The 22,600-nt window shown below is 39.1% G+C and overlaps 1 protein-coding gene across 1 annotated transcript in view; it reads right to left on the bottom strand.

Moving 5' to 3' along the window:
* Positions 1-427: 427 nt before the first annotated feature.
* Positions 428-22,600, bottom strand: part of CPS1 (carbamoyl-phosphate synthase 1) — a 144,297-nt gene continuing 122,124 nt past the window's right edge. The window contains exons 31-39 of the mRNA XM_080671221.1: positions 22,202-22,309; positions 20,254-20,343; positions 18,503-18,673; positions 15,984-16,058; positions 13,208-13,306; positions 4,687-4,746; positions 3,780-3,892; positions 2,318-2,447; positions 428-1,556 (exon numbers count right to left, since the gene is read on the bottom strand). Coding sequence (XP_080527347.1) covers positions 1,458-1,556; positions 2,318-2,447; positions 3,780-3,892; positions 4,687-4,746; positions 13,208-13,306; positions 15,984-16,058; positions 18,503-18,673; positions 20,254-20,343; positions 22,202-22,309 — 945 coding nt within the window. The 3' untranslated portion in view covers positions 428-1,457. The remainder of the gene's footprint in view (positions 1,557-2,317; positions 2,448-3,779; positions 3,893-4,686; positions 4,747-13,207; positions 13,307-15,983; positions 16,059-18,502; positions 18,674-20,253; positions 20,344-22,201; positions 22,310-22,600) is intronic.

Here is a 22,600-nt window from a genome sequence, read left to right as displayed (position 1 = left end):
TACCTAATTGCCCCTAACCACTCTGCCTGCCTGATCACCCCTAACCACTCTGCCTGCCTGCCTGATCGCCTCTAACCACTCTCCCCTGCCAACCTGATTGCCCCTAACCGCTCTCCCCTGCTGGCCTGATTGCTCCCAACCACTCTCCCCTGCTGGTCTGACTGTCCCTAACCACTCTCCCCTGCTGGACTGATTGTCCCTAACCACTCTGCCTGCCTACCTGATCACCCCTAACCACCTCTGCCTCGGCCCCTGCCACTGTGGCTTTGTTTGGAAGACATCTGGTCTATCTGGTCTAATTAGCATATTACCCTTTTATTAGTATAGATATTAATTTGCTCATACCCTATATTTCTTTGTACAGAAAAAAGAAACAGTGATATTATTTGGCCTCAAACCCTGATTCATCAGATACATCAACATAAAATAAGTAAATAAATGCAAGAGTACAATGTCATTGCCTCTTAACAGTATTTTATTTAAAAGTTCACAATTAAAGCACTTGTAATAACACAAAAAGGTTGAAGATACAAAGGCTGCCTTAAGGAAGGACTTTTCTTATATGCAGATGGGAAGCGGACCTTGTGCCTAAAATGTGTGGGACTCACAGTGCAGCATGAGCCTCAGTAGATCATCAGAATCCATAGTCTGAAGGGAATGAATGTAACACCCAAGTGTATCCAAAATTGGCAGGAAGTGGGGAGGGCAGGGAAATGGCATCAATCTGAAGATTTCAGTTGGCTCAGGTTAAAATTCCAAAGAACAACAGGAATAAAACCACCTCAGCGGTATCTACCCTTTGCTGACATCCTCCAAAACCCAAAACTGCAAACTAGTGTCTTTTAAAGAAATTTATTGCTTAAAGACCTCTGTCACACTTCTCAAATTCAGTATCTTGGGGAGGGAGGATGATATTCCTGGATGAACCAGATAGAATGATTATTAAAAAGGAGCAATAAACAAACATCACGATGAAGGGCTTCATAAATTAAATCCAGGCTTTATTTTCACAAAGCTTTAGAGTATTGTGCCTTGTGACAGGGTCCTGAGGTGGCAGCTGCTATTTATAAATGACAATAGTGTCTGTGAAGTTTACATAGAAAGAGTTCAGAAGACAGAGCAGCAACTTCTTCTACCTTGATTATCATTAATCAGCACCATAAAATGTTAGCTGCAAGTAAGCACACGGGGAAAGCTTGGCCACCGAAAATAAGGCACTAGCAGAGAGATGCATTCTCGCGAAGAACAAGTTACTGAGGAAGGAATCTCTATGCAAGGCGTTTGAAAAGTGACTGACGACAATTTAATAGTGACAGGGAAGAACATTAAGGCATAAGTGAGTAAACTGAAATAAGGTTTGGTATCAACATTCATCTCTGGGAAGAGAGTTGGGAATCAGTTCCTCGGGATAAAATGTGGCTGCGGTTGGTTTGAGAATGGAGCCGGTGTCCACTTCTCTATGCCCCTTTCCCAGCACTGGACTGCCTGTAGTGGAAAAGACTCTTGGAGTCCACAGTGCGAGATTTCTGTATGGCTTCAGCGAAAAGTTTGGTCACCTGAAAATAAAAGCGTAGGAGTCTTAGCAAACCAGATGATAATATGAAAGTGAATGTTTAATGAACCAGGAGTGAAAAGTCAGTTTCTGCTCCCAATTTTCAAAGGGGCATGAGATGAAATAAAGAAAATTTTTTTCTTTTATGTAATGGGGACTTTCTGCTATATTTCAGACATCACCATGAGTAAATTTATCCCAGCACCCTCCCCACTCCTCACCCCCAGAACAGGAATTGAAACTGACCCAGGGAAAAAATATGATGGGCAGAAAGGTAAGGAGTCTCGAAGAATAGTCTTTCCCTGTGATAAAGAACTTGAGGAGTCACATCCACACAGAGCTGAGCATGCCTCATGCGATCATTTTCTGTGAATTGAACAAGTGCTTGCATATATCTTGGATCTTCAATCATTAACCTGTTGCTTTTATGGGGTGACTTTCACTTAGACACAATGGAATAAAAGTTTGTATCTTGATTCCATGCCACACCACACTTCTTATTTAAAGGATAATTGTATGGGTAATGAGAGAGCCATGGCTATCCGTGGCTTTTGATTATCTCAATTGCTTGATCACCAGCTGTCTCGGTTAGGCCACGACCTACCATAATTGCATCATTATTTTAGATTCTATTTAGAAATTCTTCTCCATTTTGAATGTTATAAGAAGGGTAGGAGAGAGATGTGCATAGATCGATAAACACTCTTAAGGGAGGCACAAAAATAAAAATCCTCATGCACCCTGTATTTGAGCAAAAGGATATACCTGGAAATTAGTGAGGAGAGCAATCCCACTGTCAACAGCTGTCCTCCGAATCACATAATTATCATGGATAAACTTAGTGTTGTTGTTGGGGAGGTTAATCACCAGGTCAATGCTGCCATCTCTAATCAGTCTGGAAGGATAAACAAAACAAACAAAAGCTTGCAGGTGACCATGTATATTTTATAATTAATTCTAAAATACATAAATTACTCTCTTAGCCATTTGAATCAATGCCATACTGAGCTGACTGCCATTTGTCCTCCTCAAAGTAAATGTTCACATTACACTATTTGGGGAGTTATAATTTTATTATTGTACTCTTGAAAGAATTCTGGTGAAAGTCTAACAAAATGAATGGAAAGGTTGGTTTTCTCTTTAAAATGCTATCTATCCATAGTAAGAATTGGTAATTTGATAGATATTTAATTATTTTACAAGAAGATGATTCCCCAGCGTTGAAGTCCAGCCCACCCCATATTTCCATGCCCAGATTAACTTTACTTCCCTGCCTGCATCCCCCTGCCTCTCAGGTGATGGTATGAGAATGCAGGTCACCCGATTCTGAGTTAAACCATTTCACATCCTCTTGCTGGGCTGCTACACACAAAGGAGACATTTAAATGTCAAAGGCATGAAGTAATGCTAACTATTGTTTTACAAAGCTCTAAGTGAGGGCTTATTACATCACTGGAAGTCTACTAAGGTCTGAAAAATTTGCCCTTTTATTAATTTGATAATGATTTATAGCTACCTTCTTAGGAGCTCTAACAAATAGTATAGTGCATAGATTTGGTGTGATTTAGCCATTCAGTGAGGTGTAATATCCCTGAGAATTATCTCGTATGTACCTATGCCACATAGTTCTGTGTTTATGTATCGGTGTTCTGGAAGGCTCACACAGCGTGCTGAAATAGTATGTCTTAGAAATCTAGCCTAAAGCACAGTAACCCACCTGATCAAAGAATAGCAAACTAAGTAATCCAATGACTGACATTATCATAGCTCTCATCAGAGTCTTCTACATGTGGCAAGTGCTCAAGAAGTTGACTGAGTCAATGAAGCATAGTGAAAGACAGCTGGTCAAACTTGTACTTGACATACACATATAGACATAATATAAGTTTGACGTCCAAGATCAAGTTCTGTGTTACAGTCTTCATGCCCGTGATTCTCATCACTGAGACATCAGTGTCTGTCAAGGAAAGCACCCTTACTAGGAACTATTTTGAAGATGCTACATATCACCATGTGCACATATGGCATTATGTGTTCATAGTCATAGCAGAGTTCACGAGAATGAAACTTTACTCTCATCCACAAATTCACTCATCTAAAATTGGTTGCCCAAGCGGACTTATAGAAGACTTGCAAGGGGGTAAGATGAAGTATTCCCATCACACTGGTTCCCAAAGTTGATCCTCTATCTGTTTCCTTATCTAAGACAACTCTGCCCAGTTCTTACTTTCTGATGGAAGAGAGGCTGGGATTCTGTCCTTCCTGAGACGGCCAGGCCACTGGGGTGGCAGGGACATTGTTGGCATTGAGCCAGTCTGACGTGGCTTCTGTGGCAAAGAGCTGTGGTTAAAATGGAAAAGTCAGTTACTGGATCACAAGGAAGGCTTTCAGGAAGCAAAGAAGCCTGCTGGGATACACGTGACACTTAAAACATAAAGGAGAAGAAACTGATGAATAAGAGAAGCAATGCGATACCATGAATACAGACTTAGACTCACTATCCAGAGTCATGGGCACTTTAAATATTTCTGCATTATTTGCTGTGATAAAACATTTAATAACTAAGCCAGGCTTTGTGTCAATGTATTCATAGCAAAGAAGGTTTTTTCCTTTATTTTTATTGTTGACACGACTACAGCAAGAAGTTTTGCCTATAACCGTAGCAGCTGGAAATTCTGACTACATATGGGAACAGATAAATGAAAAAGAGGAAATATATGGAAATGTATTGGAACTGTGTCCCAATTCTGTGTAAGCTAAACTTTCTAAATTTGTAATAAATGTACTAAACCTTAAAACTAGCCCAGTCAACCTATGAACCAGGAGGTCGTGATTTGCTTCCCAGTCAGGGCATATGCCTGGGTTGTGGGTTCGATACCCAGTAGAGGGCATACAGGAGGCAGCCAATCAATGATTCATTCTCAGCATTGATGTTTCTCTCTCTCCCTCTCTGAAATCAATAAAAATACATTTTTTAAAAAACTAGTCTTTCTAATTATTTGATTCCATTGAAAATATGAAACTATTAAGTTAGGGTATATTTTGACCTGTTTAATTCTCTAAGATGTTTCAATATTTCTTTTGTAGAGAGAGTTCAATGCTGACAGAAAACAACTTGTAAAAAATTAACATACCTTGAAACCTTCATTGTGTAATTGCTCAGCCACACCAAGGAATCTTGGACGGAATGATTGCTGAAATTAAAGGAATTTAATACAATTCACTTTCTAAATATACATGTTCTTTATTTAGTTATATGTAATATGGTATTCTCTCATGCCACCATGAGAGGTAATGCCATACGTTGCCAGGTGTTTTCTATTTAAAGATGACAAGTCTTATCCTCTATCCTCCTGTATCGAGTGCGAGTGTTTACTTCTTTTCCAATATAGATAAAATTCCATCCACATTGTCTTACTCTCTGCTTTCTTGTTTTTTACCTTGCCCTCAAATTCCTCTAGTCCCTATTTAATCCACTTAATCTCTGTCTGTAGATGCAGATAAACCCCAGTTCTGCATGGATCCTTTTTCTGATCAGGGAGGATTTAAAGACGCCTGGGTTAGGAGCTCAATGCCAAGTCCACTTTGCTGGATGTTTTGCCTGTTCAAGCTGTTCTAATTGCTGAATTCGAATTTGCACTTTGTACTGCCCTTCAGTAATGATGCCCTGTCCTAGCATCACGCGCAGCACCCTGCAATAAGTCAATCATTTGGAACTCACTTTTGCATTTACTCTAAGGCAAAGTGTAAAAGGATGGGCTCTGAACTCACAAGCTACATTTGAAATCCTGGCTTTACCATTCATCATTGCTTAGGAAAGCTCGAGTCTTTGAGCTTTCATTTCTTCATTTTTAAGACAGCAATGAGCACAGTACTGTACCTACTTCTTGGAGCTCCATTACAAACTCTGTGACCTTGAGCAACTTGCTTAACTGCCCTAGGATGCCCTTTCCCCACCTATTAAATAGATACAGCAACACTACCCACATGGTGGGGTCCTTGTAAGTACTCTAAAGGGGACCAAAGTTTAACCGCTCCCCCCCCCAAAAAAAAATGTGCCTTTTGACTATTGATTTTAATCCAGTTAATAAGAAATAAGACTCGCCCTAGCCAGTTTTGCTCAGTGGATAGAGCATCCGCCTGCGGACTGAAGGGTCCCAGGTTTGATTCCCGCCAAGGGCACATGCCTGGGTTGCCAGCTTGATCCCCAGTAGGGGGTGTGCAGGAGGCAGCCGATCAATGATTCTCTCTCATCATTGATGTTTGTATCTCTCTATCCCTTTTCCTTCCTCTCTAAAATCAATAAAAATATATTTAAAAAAAATAAGAAACAAGACTCAGATAGAATCTTGACCTTCCCCCTTTCCTTCCTAAGAGATTCAGATAGAAAGGCCTGCTTTGGAAAGGGAATCTTATATTTCCTTTAACATATTCACCTTAATATTAGATAGGAAGGCCTCAGGCAGGGGGCTGGTAGCTAGCTTTCCCCCTCCCATCCCATTGTCACATGGTTTCTGAGGTGCCTAGCTGCCATCTGTGTAAGGCTGTTCCTCAGCTACCTGTAAATTGCTTATTTCTCCTTTCCCATAATGGCACATGAGCCTCAACTGCCCATTGCATTTCAGGTCTCATATCTCCTGACACCCCAGCATGTACATCTATAATAAACTTTGTACATTTTCTCCTTTTAATCTGTTTCTGCTCATTTGATTAGCCCAGCATGAAGAACTTTGAAGATGAGAGGAAAAAAATTATTATTTTTTTTAGCCCTCACAATTCAATGAATGAATTTAAAATAAAAACTACTTAATTGTTAGAAGAGTGACTTAGGATTATTAGTGGTCCATTAATAGTTCTCATTAAATAGTATTCTTCTTCTTCAAATAATTGTGTGGTTTTCCCTTCCAGAGACTAGATTCCTGCCCCTGCACCTTAGTTTTCAAGCCTGAGTTCCTCTAGTGGCTGTCACACTTATAACAATAACCAACTTCCTCCTCACATAGATTTTAGTTCTGGACAGGCTTCCCTAACACTGCATCTCACTGTTCAGGTATCTATATATATATATATAAAAGGCTAAGTGTCCATCCAACCAGTAGCTATGATGTGCACTGACCACCAGGAGGCAGACGCTTAATGCAGGAGCTGCTGTGATGCACACTGGCCATTTAAAAACAAATGGCACCACAGACCTGGGGCCGACAAACCAACACTCGGCTTCCCCCAAGTGGGACACAGGCCCCGCCACAACCCCGGAGTGACACCCCACCAAATCACAGCCAATGCTGCCAAGACCCCATGGCGCAAAATGCAGCCCACAGCTCACAGCCCAGCCCAGCCCGGAAACTGGTAGCTGTGGCTACGTGTTATGATGTCACATAGCAACGCTTCCTCTCCCTAGCAACTAGCCTCCTTGGAGTTTCTTCAGCCCAGGAACCCAACTTGCTTTATAGCCAGGTGCAAACATTTTACAGTTTAACTAAATGTTTGTGAAGTGTTTTCCCATGCCTCATCTCATTTGATCCTCACAGAAGTCCTGGAGTAGGTAGGTAGGACACTCGGGAGAATCCTATTTTCTTTTCATTAGCAAGAAGCAAATAGCAATATTAAAATATTTCTTCTAATTAATTTCCTTTCAATGTGCATGAATCCGTGCACTGGGACACTAGTTTTCTTGTAGTCAGTCCTTTGCTGTGACCTTAGAGCCCCAGCTGGACCCATCTAGTTTCCAGGTCCTGCCTTCCCTGGATTCCTGCTCATGCATCAGGGTTACCCAGTCACAACATACCTCCTTCCTGTGGCCAAAAGCCAGTGTTTACAAGACAGTGGTCAGGGTGAAAGAAAGCAAAGCTAAGTGGCCTACCCCAAGATCAGCCCATGACCTTGAGCTCATTAACATGAGTATACAGTAACAAGCGTGCAACAGTATACAAAGTTTAAAACTCCTATTCTGCTTTAAATGAGAGCACTTTGGCTGTTTTCCCTTGTAAAAAGTTTATACACAGATGGCATAATTTGGTTAGTTTGGTAAATGTTTATAATCTATTTATTACATTAGTAATGGTTATATTATATTAGTAATGGTTGAAAAAAATTATGGATATAATTTTATTTCAGAATTTTAGAGAAACTACAAATTATAATAACAAAACATAGCAAAATCATTGTGCAACTTGGATAATGTCCAGCCCAAAAAACCTCGTAATATTTACTTGCAGAGGCTTTCTGAGAACAGATCTAAATCCTAAGAAAAGACCCCAAAGACTTTCAGATTCTGGCCCTCTCAATCCCAGAACAGCAGTTTTATGACAGGAAACCATCAGCAAATAGAAAAGATAAATGCAATTGGATAAATCTCAGCTAAGGCAGGTGCAGGGTTATTCATGACAGCCTAGAACAGTGGTCGGCAAACTCATTGGTTAACCGAGCCAAATATCAACAGTACAACGATTGAAATTTCTTTTGAGAGCCGAAAACTGACTTTTGCGCATGGGCCACGAAGTTTCAATCGCACTGTACGTGCACGCCCGCAGTGGTATTTTGTGGAAGAGCCACACTCAAGGGGCCAAAGAGCCGCATGTGGCTCGCGAGCCGCAGTTTGCCGACCACTGGCCTAGAACATGAATTGTAACCATGCCCAGAAAAGTAGCTTTCCACTTCTGCTTAGGACCAAAGAACAAGAAATGGGCTTAGCCGTAAGAAGCTCATGGCTAGACATAAAAAAGTATAAAATCAGAGAGTAACTCAGTGGTGTTAGGGCAATTTAATGAGCGATGTGGCAGAAGAATAGGACTCGTTTGTTCATGTTTAATTCTGCTCGGAAAGCAAGGGACTGAATTAGATAGCATTTTAGGTTTTCTTCATGTTTAAAGTTCCTTGAAATACAGCAAATATACATGAAATATTCTAAATATTCTGAATTTTGGAGCATTATATTGTGTGTAACACAGAACAGACTTAAGTTAGCACCAAAGTACATTGGAAAGCACAACATAAAGGTATCCAACAAACACCTATTGCTAATTAATAGATTAACCATGAACTGAACAAACTATTCTCAATCTCTTCAATTTTCCTCTAGCAAAAAGTCACTGATAATATGTAGTCATGTGATAATATCTGTTGAAACAGTTTCCTAAAATACCATTTCTTAAGTACAGTGATTCTCAAAATATGGTCCCCTGGGAACAAACTATTCCCAATCTCTTCAATTTTCCTCTAGCAAAAAGTCACTGATAATATGTAGTCATGTGATAATATCTGTTGAAACAGTTTCCTAAAATACCATTTCTTAAGTACAGTAATTCTCAAAATATGATTCTCAACATTTTCAGCATCACCTGAAAATTTGTTTAAAACATGGAACTTTACTCCCCACCCCAGATCTACAGATGGATCCCAGTAACCTGCATTTCAGCAATCCCTCCTGGTGATTCTGAGACACACTGGAGCCTAGGAAGAGGAGGGAATAGGAGACAGAAGGGCCATCTTCCTCTCATTTTATAATTTGAGGTGAAGATGCACTAACCTTGGCCAAAGACACAGTGAAAAATGTTGAGGGAGGAGAGCTAGGATGTAATATTTTTCTTCACCATTTTAAAGTCAAATAAGTCAGCCATTCCTCTAAGGCCTGCAGACACCAGTCAGAACCCCATTATGGAGCTGTTCCGGTGCTGGAAAAGATAAATATCCTACATGACAGTATTGGCAGTTCCCAGCCAGGCAACCACTCTGCCTCCCGGTCCGGGGTGTTGGCTTTCATAGCCACATTATAAACTTCTATCCAACGTGTATTGAACACTTGTGACACATAAAACAGGCTCTCTACAAAAAGAAATTACAGCTGTCAGCTTGCATCTGAGCGGCCCCAGAGTTAATAGCTGATTGGAAATACCTGGGTAAGAAACCATTTGTAACTAGAGGTGAGAAGGTGAGAAGTACAATCTGATTTATTGCCTGGAACATGTTTATAAGAAAGTGTGTGTGTGTGTGTGTGTGTATATATATATATATATATATATATATATATATATATCCTCCAATTATCATTTTCACATTACTCCAACTTCTGCCAAGCTAATACTGTGCGATGCCTGTGGACTCTACAGGGGCGTCTGGACTGACAACTCTACAGTTGCTCCTAATGATTCTGTATTGAAGATAAAAGGTTATTCAAGTCACTCAGAGTCGTCTTTTTCAAATAAAATGCTTGCTTTGTGTTTCTGCGCGATGCCAAAGCGCAGCTGTCTGGATGGTGTTCGCCTCTCCACAAGCATCACTGAATAGCCCAATCAGACGGGAACAAACAACGAGGGCTCTTGATCTACTCTAGAATAAATCCTGTATCGTTAAAGGCTGTTCCAGAAAACTTCAAAGCGAGGCAGATTGCCTGCTCATAGCAACTAGAAATAAACCCTGATGGGATGAAAGGAAGCTGGAAACCCTACAAGGGAATCCAAGATGATTCTGTTCCCATATAAACCTGCGTTATGTGTTTCTTATATTAGCATCCATGCCTATAGAAAGCCTCTTGGTAGAGAGTGTGCATGTAGTAGTTGACAAGGATCCCTTGACAAAATCTAAATCCTGATTTTTTCCAAAGCCCTAGTTACACTAGGTTGATGTTATAAATATTTCAAATTTCCTAGGTAATTTGACTCATAGGATTTAACCTTGGAAGGGCAGACACAGAGGGTTTGTGTGTGTGTAACATATTGTGGGGGGGGGGGGGGAAGAAAAGGAAAATGAAAAGAAAATGTTAAGAAGACTGCAATAACACCAATGAGTGTATGCATGCCCCCCCCCCAAACTATTTACTAAATGTTTTGAAGTGGCTGATATTCTTTAGTAATAATTACTATTAAAATATATATTAAACCACCAACAAGAAGAAAAATGCTTCCTGGCTCAGAGTCCCTTTTACCTCTTCTCCATAGTTCTCTTTCCCCCTAATTTTATCTTATAACCTGTTATAAAATGTTAATAATACATTAAGGTATCTTCAATTAAATTGTTCTACTCATAGCAGGCAGGTGGGTCCGGGTGGGGAGATGAAGAGAAAAGAAGACCTTTGCCTCAAATAAATGGGATAGATATTGACCATCCTCCCCATTTATACATGAAGGAATGATGGGGCAAATTAACTGTGAGTGATGTCCACACCCATGCTAAATCAATGGTTGTCTTAAGAAATCCAAATGCAGTTGTGGACTCTCTTTCTTAGAGCTTCATTATATAACTCACCTAAATGCCTTCCCTTGTTTTTACTGGCCCTAACCCTCATTTCTATATTTCAGATCCTTTTTCAGTTTTGACTATATATTCAAATGAGTTTATATGAATTCTTCTGACCTAGTGGAATCGTATTAAATAAAATGATTTTTAAAATTACAGTGTATCCTGAGATATGGAACCTTAATTACTTTGTCCACAGTTGCAATGAAGTTTGGGTAAAAAGTTTGATTAGATTTGGTTCCATTCTAGCTAAGAAATGCCCAGTGACTTTTATGGATAGTAACTCTCTAGTTAATATATTCTGTCATATTGTTAAATTTATGACTACATATTTTTTAAATCACTGTGAGTGAAAGTCTTTCACATAATAATGGTGAGTCTATGCATTAATTGTTGGTTATGGCAGTTTTCCTTGCCTCCCGTATAAAGTAGGTCAGGAAGTGGTTCTTATATATCTCTGAAGGCTTCATGCTGATCAAATTTAGCACAGCTGTGAATATTTTATTATATATTTCTTTAAATATTTCCTTTGTATCTTTGTAATTAAAATACATATATATTTAAATCTCTAACAGTATGCACTCATGCACAGGGAGAAAGTTCTTTGCAATAACTCATGTAGCTACCGGAACATTTATTTAATTTAAAAAAGAGTACATGGAAATGTAGAAGCTCAATGCACAGAATCCCTTGCTTAAGAAAACTCTTTTTCTCCAAAACCCCCCTTTTTCTCCTGAAAAGCAAAAGTTCTATTCACTGATGCCAACATTGCACAAATACTTCATAGGGATCAAATTAATTTTTGCTTCACATTTCCCTGCAGCACTGGAACCAAACAAGGCACAATTTTATACATCACTGCCTTTTTAAACTGGTATTTTAAAATGTTAGCACTATATGATTAGTTGAGAAGATGGGGATTAAGGGCATGGTCTTCCTCTGAATGCCCCCAGGTCTCACATTAAACTTTAAGCCATAACTGGAAGTTGGGCAAAAACTCTCACACTTGCAACTTAATAATACTTAATACCCATTTATAATGTAATGATTCTCTCATACGGTGTGATGTGTCTCTAAACTGCCATTAAGATTTGCAATAGCAAGTCATCTTGTTAGTCTCTGCTCTAACTGTTCACCTTCACCCTTGTGGCACCTTTATAAAGCAAAATCCCAAGTTACTCTTTGCAGAAACTTCTCCAACGCCACTACCCATCCAGTCTCCAGGGTCTAATTTGCAGATATTAAGACACCCTAATGAGATGGCATGTATAATAATCACCCACTGGCTTGAGAATACCTGGTACTGTTCTAATTATATTTTAATGATTTCTATGTAACCATGCAGGGTTTGAGATTATTAAAAGTACAGCAGGGGTGATATATAAGACCAGCTATTGTTTGCAAAAGATCCAAGAATTACTACTCTCAAAAGAAAGTGAATGACCCTAGAAGCATCTAGTATTTTTCAGGAAATTTATAAACAGAACAGGTTTTACATTCTTGCAATAACTATTCCAAGGAGTGGTAATAGAAGTTTCCTGACTACCATTTTGCACTAAGATTGATATTTGGCCTAGAATAATAAACCAGTAAGACCCTTTTCATTCTATGAAGCAATTCACTTATAATTATTGCACCCTGCTTTGACTTGGAAGGCTTAGCAAATAATAATATTTGAAGAACCTCCATAGTATTCTGTGGGATATGCTGATTTTCTTAAGCCCATTAAGTCATGGAGAGCTGGGCTGAGAAATTTTCTCAAAAAATCCCCAACTTCTTCAACTTTGAATTTTTGACATTTAGTAGAAATTGAAATGTAAATGAATGAGTGTAAGAAAGGAAGGAACAGAGGTCAAGATGAGGATGAGAGACCAGAGAGAGGTATCTACCAGACTGTTGGAAATATGAGGTGGCTGAGGACTATGACTTAAAGATGATTGTTTTAGATTGGAGAATGGATATTGTAGACATAGATGAGCTGGAAAATGAGAAAGTTAAGAGATAGAGATAGACACAGACATAGAAAGAGAAAGAAGAGGTAACACCCAACCTTTTGGAAAGCCCATGTTTAAGGATAAGAAGGAAAACTAAGAGTAAAACATACAGAGAAGATATAACCAAAGAATAAAGGAGATTCCTTTCAAAGGCACCCTAAATTCCTTTCAGAACAATTACCCTTTCACTAGAGACTTTTTCTCTGTCTTTTTTTATTTACCTACTTATTTGTATTGGCCACTGCAATGGAAAAAGGCAAAAATCAGGGAACATATAGAGAAAAACTGACCATTCTCTCTATAAGTTGCTGTTTTCTTTAGAGGGAGTTCAAACTAACCTCCCTCTTCGATACCATAATTAAGGTCCCTTCCCCCAGCCATTCCCAGCATGTGCCCACTGGCATGCATACAACCACACACCACGTACCTGGATTCCAATCAAGATGCCTTTCTGGGGTATCTTAAATCCTGTGGAAAGCATTGCCTTTAGGAAAGCTGTGTGAATACCTTCACCAAAGCAAGCAACCTGTTTAGAATAAATGAAAAAGATAAAATAAAAGGAAGCAAATAGTCAACCACCTTTACCGAAAACCAGCTACAAATGGAAAGCACTTTACTCATAGATACCTTTGCCAGCTTTTATTAAATTGCCCATGCAATCTGAATTCAGGGATGAAAAGGCTGGCCAGGGCAGATGTATCTTATGTTTTTAATTAAGCATAATGAATGAATAAGCAATTCTTTCTCTATCCAACAGCACTCCATGGGACAACATAACTGGATTCTACTGTGAATTATTTGGATACAAATCACAGCTTCTGGTCCATAATGCGGTGAGTTACCAAATGTTAAGTTGACATAATGTTTAAATAACAGTGTATGTTGTGTATGCTATGCAACAGTGCATGAATTCACAGGTCAGTAGCACAAATGCATAACTGCTGATCAATCCTTCAGGAGTCCTTTCACACAGTGGATGAGAAAGCCTTCTGAGCAATTCAATAAATCTATGAAAATCTCAAAGGAGTTTGTTTGTTTTTTATAATTTCTATAAAATGAACCTACATACCAAACTGCTAGCCCTGAATCCTGCAGCCATAAGTAAAAAACAATTCCAAACTAACAGATAACGTTACGATATATAGAGGCTTCATCTACCATAATTGTGCTACAATATAACTATAAGTCACACGGCCAGCATAACTACAGAACAAGTGGTATATGTGAGTAGGATGGGTATAGATTCTGCCATGCACATCATCATTTGGCACAGGTACAGAACCACCATTACAGTAAATAACACTGATGGCTAAATTCATTCTTTAAGCAAATAACTCCTTTACTATGAAAGGAAAAGTTCTCAAATCACGTTGACCTTCAGTTGACCACCAATATACAGGATGGGACAGAAGTAGATTTACAGTTATAGATACATGAAACACAGAGTTTATTCTTGCATTGTTATTTATTAACCATTGTATTATTTTCCATACGAACAACTGTAAGCCTACTGTTGCCCCTCCCTGTATACTCCACAGTGAACATTTTCTTTGGTCAAGTTCTGGCCAACTAACTTAATGGGACCTAAGTTAATGGTACCCAAATTCTAATGAAAGAACCTGGGCCATCCCATCATAAGTGCATATAAGTACAACAGCACATAAGAGGTTTCAGCAGTTTTCTACAGAAAAACATATGAAGTAGTCAAATATTCAAGTAAAGTTTAGGACTGATATCCTTACCTCACCACAAGGAAAATAAAACACCCTTACCTAGATCAGGAGCTAAACGTTCATTCCACCCCTCCATAAGCCATTTGAACACTGAAAATGTCTTTTTGAAACATAATTGACATTGCACTAAGCTAGAATTATTATTCTGATTTTGCTTATACAATAGACCTTATAACATCAGATTTAGTGACACTTGGAAATATGACTCTAATAATGGAAGAAGAATTATCTTTTTATATTTCTGAAACAGATATAACAAAGGGAGAGCCTAATTTCTAATTTTTTTTCATATTTCCATAATTCAACAACACCAATAATGTACGTCTGGAGGCAGAACGGACTTCGGCACTGAAAGTGGATTTGCCACACTAGAGCAAATGGCATGAAGAAAAACATTCTCTCCCTGATCTGAACCCTGGACCAGCTGGAAATAGCCCCTCTACTGAGTGACCACGGGATCAAGATAAACCCAAAGAGAGGCTCCTTCAATGACCGGCAATGGAATGGAGGCCCCTTGCTTTAATGTTAGGTTATCTCACCTATTAAATTAAAAGAAGCAGCAAAGGGGTTGAGAGAACGCAGTCAATCCACACACAAACAAGAACCATTTATTCCTCGCTGCCTGCCTTCCTGTCTCACTTGGCTCCTCATTGCAGACCTTGCTCGAAACCAGGCAACCATATAAAACATCCCGTATTTGTTGCAATTAAACGTTTCCCCTTTCAGGTTTTCCTCAATACCAAGAGGAAGCAATGATGCCTCACAGTCTGGTGTTGACAGTCCTACGTGCATGGATGAGAATGTGAAGGTTGTATCTGGTGAGTCTGTCAAGGGCTAGGTGATTCATAAAATGCCCTGACACTGACAGGTAGGGAACTTTCTAGAATCTGACAGCTCTCCACAAGAAACACATTTCACATTCTTGAAGAAACCTTCAGCTGACAGAGTCCCAACACAAGTGAAGAGGGACATCCAGTGGCCACTCCCATTATAGTTTTTAAATAATCCCCAAGAGGTTAAAGCTGCTTTGAAAGTCGTTCTGAAATTTTGCACATATTTTCATGTTGCACAATATTTAGGACCATGATCTTTCTGATGATGCACATCTATTTTACATTTGTTTTAGTAAAAATCCACTAATCTAATGGCGGGGGGAGGGGTTCAGAGAGACCTGAAAATCTTAAATAAGAAAGACGTAGAAGATATTTGAAAGCTATTCTCAATATGTAATGTGGAAACCAATTAGAAATACATGCATTATATTCACATGTTGATTTTAGAATCTGGTCCCCAAAAGTAAAAGATTTTTCTTTAGCTCAAAATTTCTTAAGCCCTTTTCAGACTTATTCTAGTAGCAGAAGTTTGTGTCCCCATTCCTATTTATTAACTTACTTGACTATATTCAGATCAGAAAACCATATATTTCAAAGTAGACTTAATGAAAGTGTTTGTTAATCATTAACTAGTTACCTCTCCAGTGGAAGCCATCTCACATCTCAGGATGGGGTCAGCATCCCTCAGCCGGGGCCAGGAAAACATTGGAGCCTGTCAGAAATAAAGGGGAGGAAAAAGCATGTGAGAAATGTTTAAAAGGACTAAGAGAGAAAATATATATTTAGTGAATCATCTCTCACACAATTCACTTAGGCTATCGTAGACATGTAAAAAGAATCTCTTTGGTCCAAGCATCTGACGTGAAAAATGGCTTTAAAACTCTGTTCCAAGAATTTCCTGAGCTCTTAGCCAAAAACTTGGGTTAAATAATCACAAATTATTTCTGTAAATAGGGCCCCTGTGACCAGTCTAAGCCAGTGTTTCTAATCTGGCCTACACAGAGTCTTACTGGAGTGATTTCAAACAAAGTCTATTGGGCATTGGTCTACCCAAACACAGAGTTCAAACACATTTTTTTCTTGGTTGGCTTTTGAAACATTCTTCTTCTTGTTTTGATCATTTGAACTTGCAACAAGCCACCTTGCCAGAAATGTCTGTCTGAAAGCTGACTTCTGAGATATTAAACTGTTGTTGACACCTCTTAAAAAGCTTTGAAAAACATTCTGCTTGGAAACACTTTCACTCAGAACTTTCATATGAACTAGAACATAGACAGGAGTGCTTCCTTTTCATTCATTTTTAACAGTGCAACTCACTAAGAACTGAATTCTTATTTCTTGCATATATCCATTTATCTAGTCTAGACTATTTCTCCTTAGATTCAGGCACCCTTTGAGTTGTCATTTGAATTCTAGCTTGGAGTCATTTTACTGAGTCATCTTAGTCAATTTATCATACATTCCTGCCCTCCAGCTTCTCAATACCTTCATCTATTGATGTCTACCTACTTATCCAGGGCTACATTAAGATTGATTATAAATAAATAATTTGAAAAAAGTAGATTCATATACAATAACAACTAGGAAAGAGTAAACTAAAAGATACAGTACATTTTGAAAATGCTTATCTACCCATCTGTATTATTTTTAATGGGAAATTGTTTCATATACATGTGTTCATGTGTATACATATTCCTGTGTTTATGAATAAAGAAACATGAATTTAAAATTCATATAGAATCTTCAGTGGAAAATATTTTTCAGGACCTTGTTGGTCTCAACATAATTTAAAGATGTCCCTCTTCACTTGTGTTGGTACTCTGTCAGCTGAAGGTTTGTTTAAGAATGTGAAATGTGCGTGTGTGTGTGTGTATTGCCTTGAAAGCTTTAATGATTTAATGATTTATGTTTTTTCATAGTCTCCAGGTTTAAAATGCTACCATTCCCCAACATAAAAAGTGACATTCTATTTCAGTGCATTATAAAATCCAAGGCATCCTAAATTATCAACTTAAGTAAGATTAATAAATATTTTTATTTATAGCTTCAATGTAAGGTTTCCACTGTGAAATTCAGAAGTCAGAGTCTCCACTGTAACACAGTGGTTGAGTTCACTAGTACATGTAGGAATAGAAGTTTTTGGAAGGCATCTAAAACATGTGTCACATAAATATGTCACTCAATATAAATTAATTTAATGTGTGCTTCACTAAAAAATTCATATATGTTTATATAATATCTCACTAATCCTCATGCCTGTTCATTAAAGTAGTTAAAGTCACAGTTATAAATGCTATGGGCATGGATACCCAGAGGCGGCTAGAGAAGCACAATGGCTTCATTACGAGTTATCGTTAGAAATATACATATAGCCCAGATGGTGTGGCTCAGTGACCTATGAACCAGGAGGTCATAGCTTGATTCCTGGCCAGAGCATATGCCAGGATTTTGGGCTCAGTCCCCAGTAGAAGACATGCAGGAGGTAGCCAATCAATGATTCTCTCTCTCCCCCTCTGAAATCAATAAAATATATTTTTAAAACATGAGATACACATATATATGAAATTAGTGAACAACCCTTACATTTTCTTGGTCACTCTTCATAAAGGTGCTGGCAATTTCATCACTCTCACAGCGCCACTGGTAACAGTAATTGCTGTCTCAACTTTTCAAGTGGGAAAACTGTACCACTAAAGAAAGTAGAGACTAAGCAACAGTGACCAAGGTGGTGAGAATTTAACCAACACCACAGGAGAAAGACTGTTACAAGATTCCTGCCTTCTTGAAGTCTTGGCACAATTCAAATGTGGCTCAGTTCAAGCCTCATCCTAACACTATATATCCATGATTTCTGTTTACCAACTAAACTGGCACCATCATGCATCAGCTTCGTAAACGTAGTCTATAATTCACTCAGCTGGTCAGTTTTGACTCAATTCTAAATGGTTTTTTAACTTATTTTGAAATGCACAGTGGTTTACATAAAGTTGACTGTAGTGCATCTTCATTACATATTCAAAGGAAATATCATTAACTTTCCAGTCCAGCACTTTAGTGAGAAGGTTCATAAAATATCAAGGTTCTTTGGATGAAAACTTGTTCCTTTCATTTCCTTGGAACTTACAAAAATGACTAATACATTTTTTCAAATGTTACCTTAATTGCAACATAGTCAGCAGGAATGATGGGATGCTCCAATGTTGGAAGAGGTGTTTCATCGATGCTCTCTCCAATCATCACTTTGGTGGCCACATCAATGAAGTCTACTCCAAGTGTCTTGGAAACAAAGGGGAAGGATCGAGAAGCTCTCAGGTTACACTCAATCACCTGCAAAGATAACAAAATTCAAAAGAAGACAAAGGATGGTGAGAGCCAATAACAACAATATTAATAGTCTCCCCACCAATTGGGTTCCAGCTCTTCCTGACTGGGGACCAGCCCTTGTTTTTCCAGCTTCTCCCTTTACTCCAGCTGCTTGCACTTTTCTAATTGGTTTTCTTTCAATTAGTCACTTTAACTCTGACTTTCTTTCCCTTTTCCAAGGTTCCATTGCCCTGCACTGCTGACAGACTGATGTCAATGCAAGCTCAGATAATCCCACATCCCTACTGAAAACTGTCATTGGATTTTCACTGGCCATCAGATTAAGGTGGAGTCCTTGAAGGCCTTCTACCCTCCTGTCTCAGTATGCCCCTCTGGGTTATCTTGTACCACTTTCATGGCCCCAATCTTACTTTCCAGTTTACCTTGCACTATTTCCCTAGAAAAAAAATGGTCTTGCTGAACTGAACTAGTCACTATCTCCTAAAATGTGCTGAATTTTTTCATAGATGTTCTATGGGTAAGGTCCTCTCTAACTTCCTTCTAGCCATTCTTTAAGATAGAACTCAAAATACAAAATCTTCCTTGAAATATGTTATAATCCACTTCAAACCAAACAACCAGACAAATGACACTCAAAAACATGTTCATGCACATACGAGTGTGTGCACGCTTGCGCACATGCAAACACATGCACACTAGTAGATATGCTCTCTCTATTCTATGATGCCAATACCATTTCATTTGTACATCCCTTCTAGCAGCTATTGTACTCTAATTTATATTATGGTTTCCTTTTTTAAAATATATATATTTTTTATTGATTTCAGAGAGGAAGGAAGAGATAGGTAGAAATGTCAACAATGAGAGAGAATCATTGACCGGCTGCCTTCTACCCACCCTATACCGAGGATCAAGCCCACGACCCAGGCATGTGCCCTGACGGGGAATCAAATCGTGAGCTCCCAGCTCAAACATTGAGCCATGCCAGTGGGGCTGGTTTTCTACAAATTCATCTTCTTCCTAGCCCTCGTTAAATTATAGGTATTTGGGAGCAGAGACTATATTTTATAAATTTTTGTAACCACCATATGACTTTGCATAGCAGATGCTGAATCATTATTGGTTACTGATTGGTAAAATGAAATAGACTAAATTAATTAAGACTAACCTAGTTGATTTAACATTTTTTTGATATTTTGGTAAATGGTATAAAAAACAGCTTTCTTTTTTGGGAAAGGAGTAAAGCAACACTTCAGGGCATGTAATTTATGACTGTTATACATGTTCAGATTATTTTAATATACTGTATCCATCTATATTATACTGTAGGTGGCAGACAGTGATCTTTCCAATGGATCAGAGTGCTTTACAAAGCTGTGACTGACACATCAGTGCCACCAAGAGCCTGTGCTTTCAAACTAGGCAGGCATTTTATACTGTGAACATCCTATACTGTTACTAACAGCGGCAGGTGGTCTCACTTGCTCTGTGGTTGTATCCACAGGGAAGATTACTAGAAGGATACAAACCAAGAACATCTAACACAGCAGTGCTCTCCTCTCAAACACTTTGGCATTTCTTACCAAGACATCATTTCCTTTGACAAGAAACTGGACGTTGAATGGGCCAGAGATGGCAAAAGCCTTTGCGATCTTTCGGGTAGCATCCTTCACCTAAATCGAAAGAACAATAATATAGTGTTAAGAGCATATCTTAGATAAATTCCCCCCAAAAGTTACAGATCCTTAAATTTGTATTTCTTTAATTTCTCTTTATAGAGAGCTACATTTCCAACAACAACAACAATAATAATAATAATAATAATAATAATATAGTAGTAGTAGTAGCCACTATTAGACTTCTTTTAACAAAATAATAATATGTGCTAAATATTCACACCAGAATACCATGGGAAAAAAGCAAATAATTTACAGAATTATTTCTCTGCCAAATGCTCCTATCCACCTACAATAATATATTCTGGTTTCACTTTGAGGGCTAAATGGAATCCTTTCAGTTTAGTTGCTTCAGGACCAGAAACGGAGACCAAACTCTATATTAATCTAAAGACCCTCTTTCTGCGAGGTGCAGGCCTGAAATTACATGGTATAGCAAAGAGACCAGAGAGATTTCTTTTATGTGCTTCTCTGTTGCCCTGGACTTTGCAAGGGCAGATATCATGGGGCAGAAGGACATGGGGCTTCCTTGCAGGGAGGGCTTGCATGTCACATTTCTGTAGCCAGGGCCAGACGGTACCCAAGATAAGAGGTGGCCCTGCCTGTAGAAGCAAGAACTCCTCATTCGTTACACTTACAGCAGTGGTTTGGCAACTTAACTGGTTATTAAAGGAAGTAGAGGTCATGGCGTATTGAGCTCTGAGAAACTTGGAAAGATCAGAGCTCTTAAAGCCATTTATTCTGATAAGAGAAACTGAAGCACATTTGAAATCCGGGGATGTTGTTCTTTTTTTTTTTTTTTTTTTTTTTTTTTAATCATTGAAAGTATTACAGATGTCCCTCTTCTCCCCCACCCACTGACCCTCTTCACCCTGCTCCTGTTCATTCCCTCCCCAGGTCTTGCCCACATTATTGTCTGTATATGAAGTTCCTTGGTTAATCTCTTCCTGCCCCTTCACACCCCCGAAATAGGTCATTCAATTGCATACTTCAATGTCCCTGTAATGTTGTTCTTTGATGCCTCTGGTATTACAAAGCATCCTGTTACCTTCTCATTCTAGAATAAGGTAAGACCTTCAGAATCACACCCAATGTACAGCGAACCAGACAGGCCTGCCTAGATTCTGATGGCAGGGTTATTAGAAAGACTCACTAAAAAAAGCCAAGCTCGACCTAAAATACCACAAGACTAAAGTAACATCTGCAAGAACTAAGAATACACCTAACAGTGCATACTGAGAACTGAGTCAGTCTTCATTCTTGGGAAGGTCTTTAAAGTGGTGGTTCTAAAAGAGGGGTAAAAAAAAAAAGACATTTCAGAGAGTTCTGGTTTCAGGTGGAGTTAGGGGTGAATAGTGAAATCTTCCAGAAGACTCCTGCAGGACCGCTGCATGCCTGCTTCTAACCGTGAGACATTGCTTTATATGCTATTCACCAGTAAGTAGCTCTCAAACATTAATTAGCATCATCTGCAGCATAGTTTTCCAAAGGTGGTCACCAGACCAGTAGCAACAGCATCATTTGGAAACTTGTTAAAGATGTGAATTTGGGGGCTCTGCCAGGAACTACAAAACCAGAAACTGGGGTGGAGTCCAGGGATCTGCACTTTAATAAGTTCCCCAGGTGGTCATAGCGCACACTGAAGTTGGAGAACCGCTGGGCTAGCACGCAACCAAACAGGCTCCAAAGGCAGCGAAAGGAACTGTTATCTCTAAAATACTGAGCAGACTTAGAGCAAGGAAGCTCCCCTCATAATTAACTTTTGCCTGGAGCATGTCCTCTATTGCTATCTGGCTTTAAAAAAATGTTTTTATCTTTGCTTTTTCCCCTTTGACTTTTATTCAAAAATGATGACCTTTTCGATGGCTCCTTGGCTGATGGTTTGTGTGGGCAGCATCAGAGTCGCGTCTCCCGAGTGGACGCCTGCATCCTCCACATGTTCAGACATGGCATGGGAGATGACCTGACCAAGAGAAGATTTTGGAAAGAGTTGTCAGGCACCTACTTCAATGAAGCTACTGCCTTGCCCACCCCTTTGATTCTGAAAGATGCCTCGAGCATTGACCGGTTTCTTTGCCAAGTCCCTGCCGAGCAGAGTAGAAGGAGCTGCACACATAGACTTGTCAAGCCTCCCTGTGCAGTGACAGATAGCCCCTAGGGAGCCTGAACGTGGTGGAGAGCTTACCTCCCTCTCCCATTGATTGGAACGGGAATAAATAATAGGAAAAGAGGACAACTAAACCAACTCATATTG

The sequence above is a fragment of the Plecotus auritus genome (genome assembly GCF_963455305.1).
Source record: "Plecotus auritus genome assembly, chromosome: 5".
Taxonomy (NCBI): domain Eukaryota; kingdom Metazoa; phylum Chordata; class Mammalia; order Chiroptera; family Vespertilionidae; genus Plecotus; species Plecotus auritus.
Note: the sequence above shows the minus strand (reverse complement) of the source record. Positions and strands in the feature narration are given on the sequence as shown.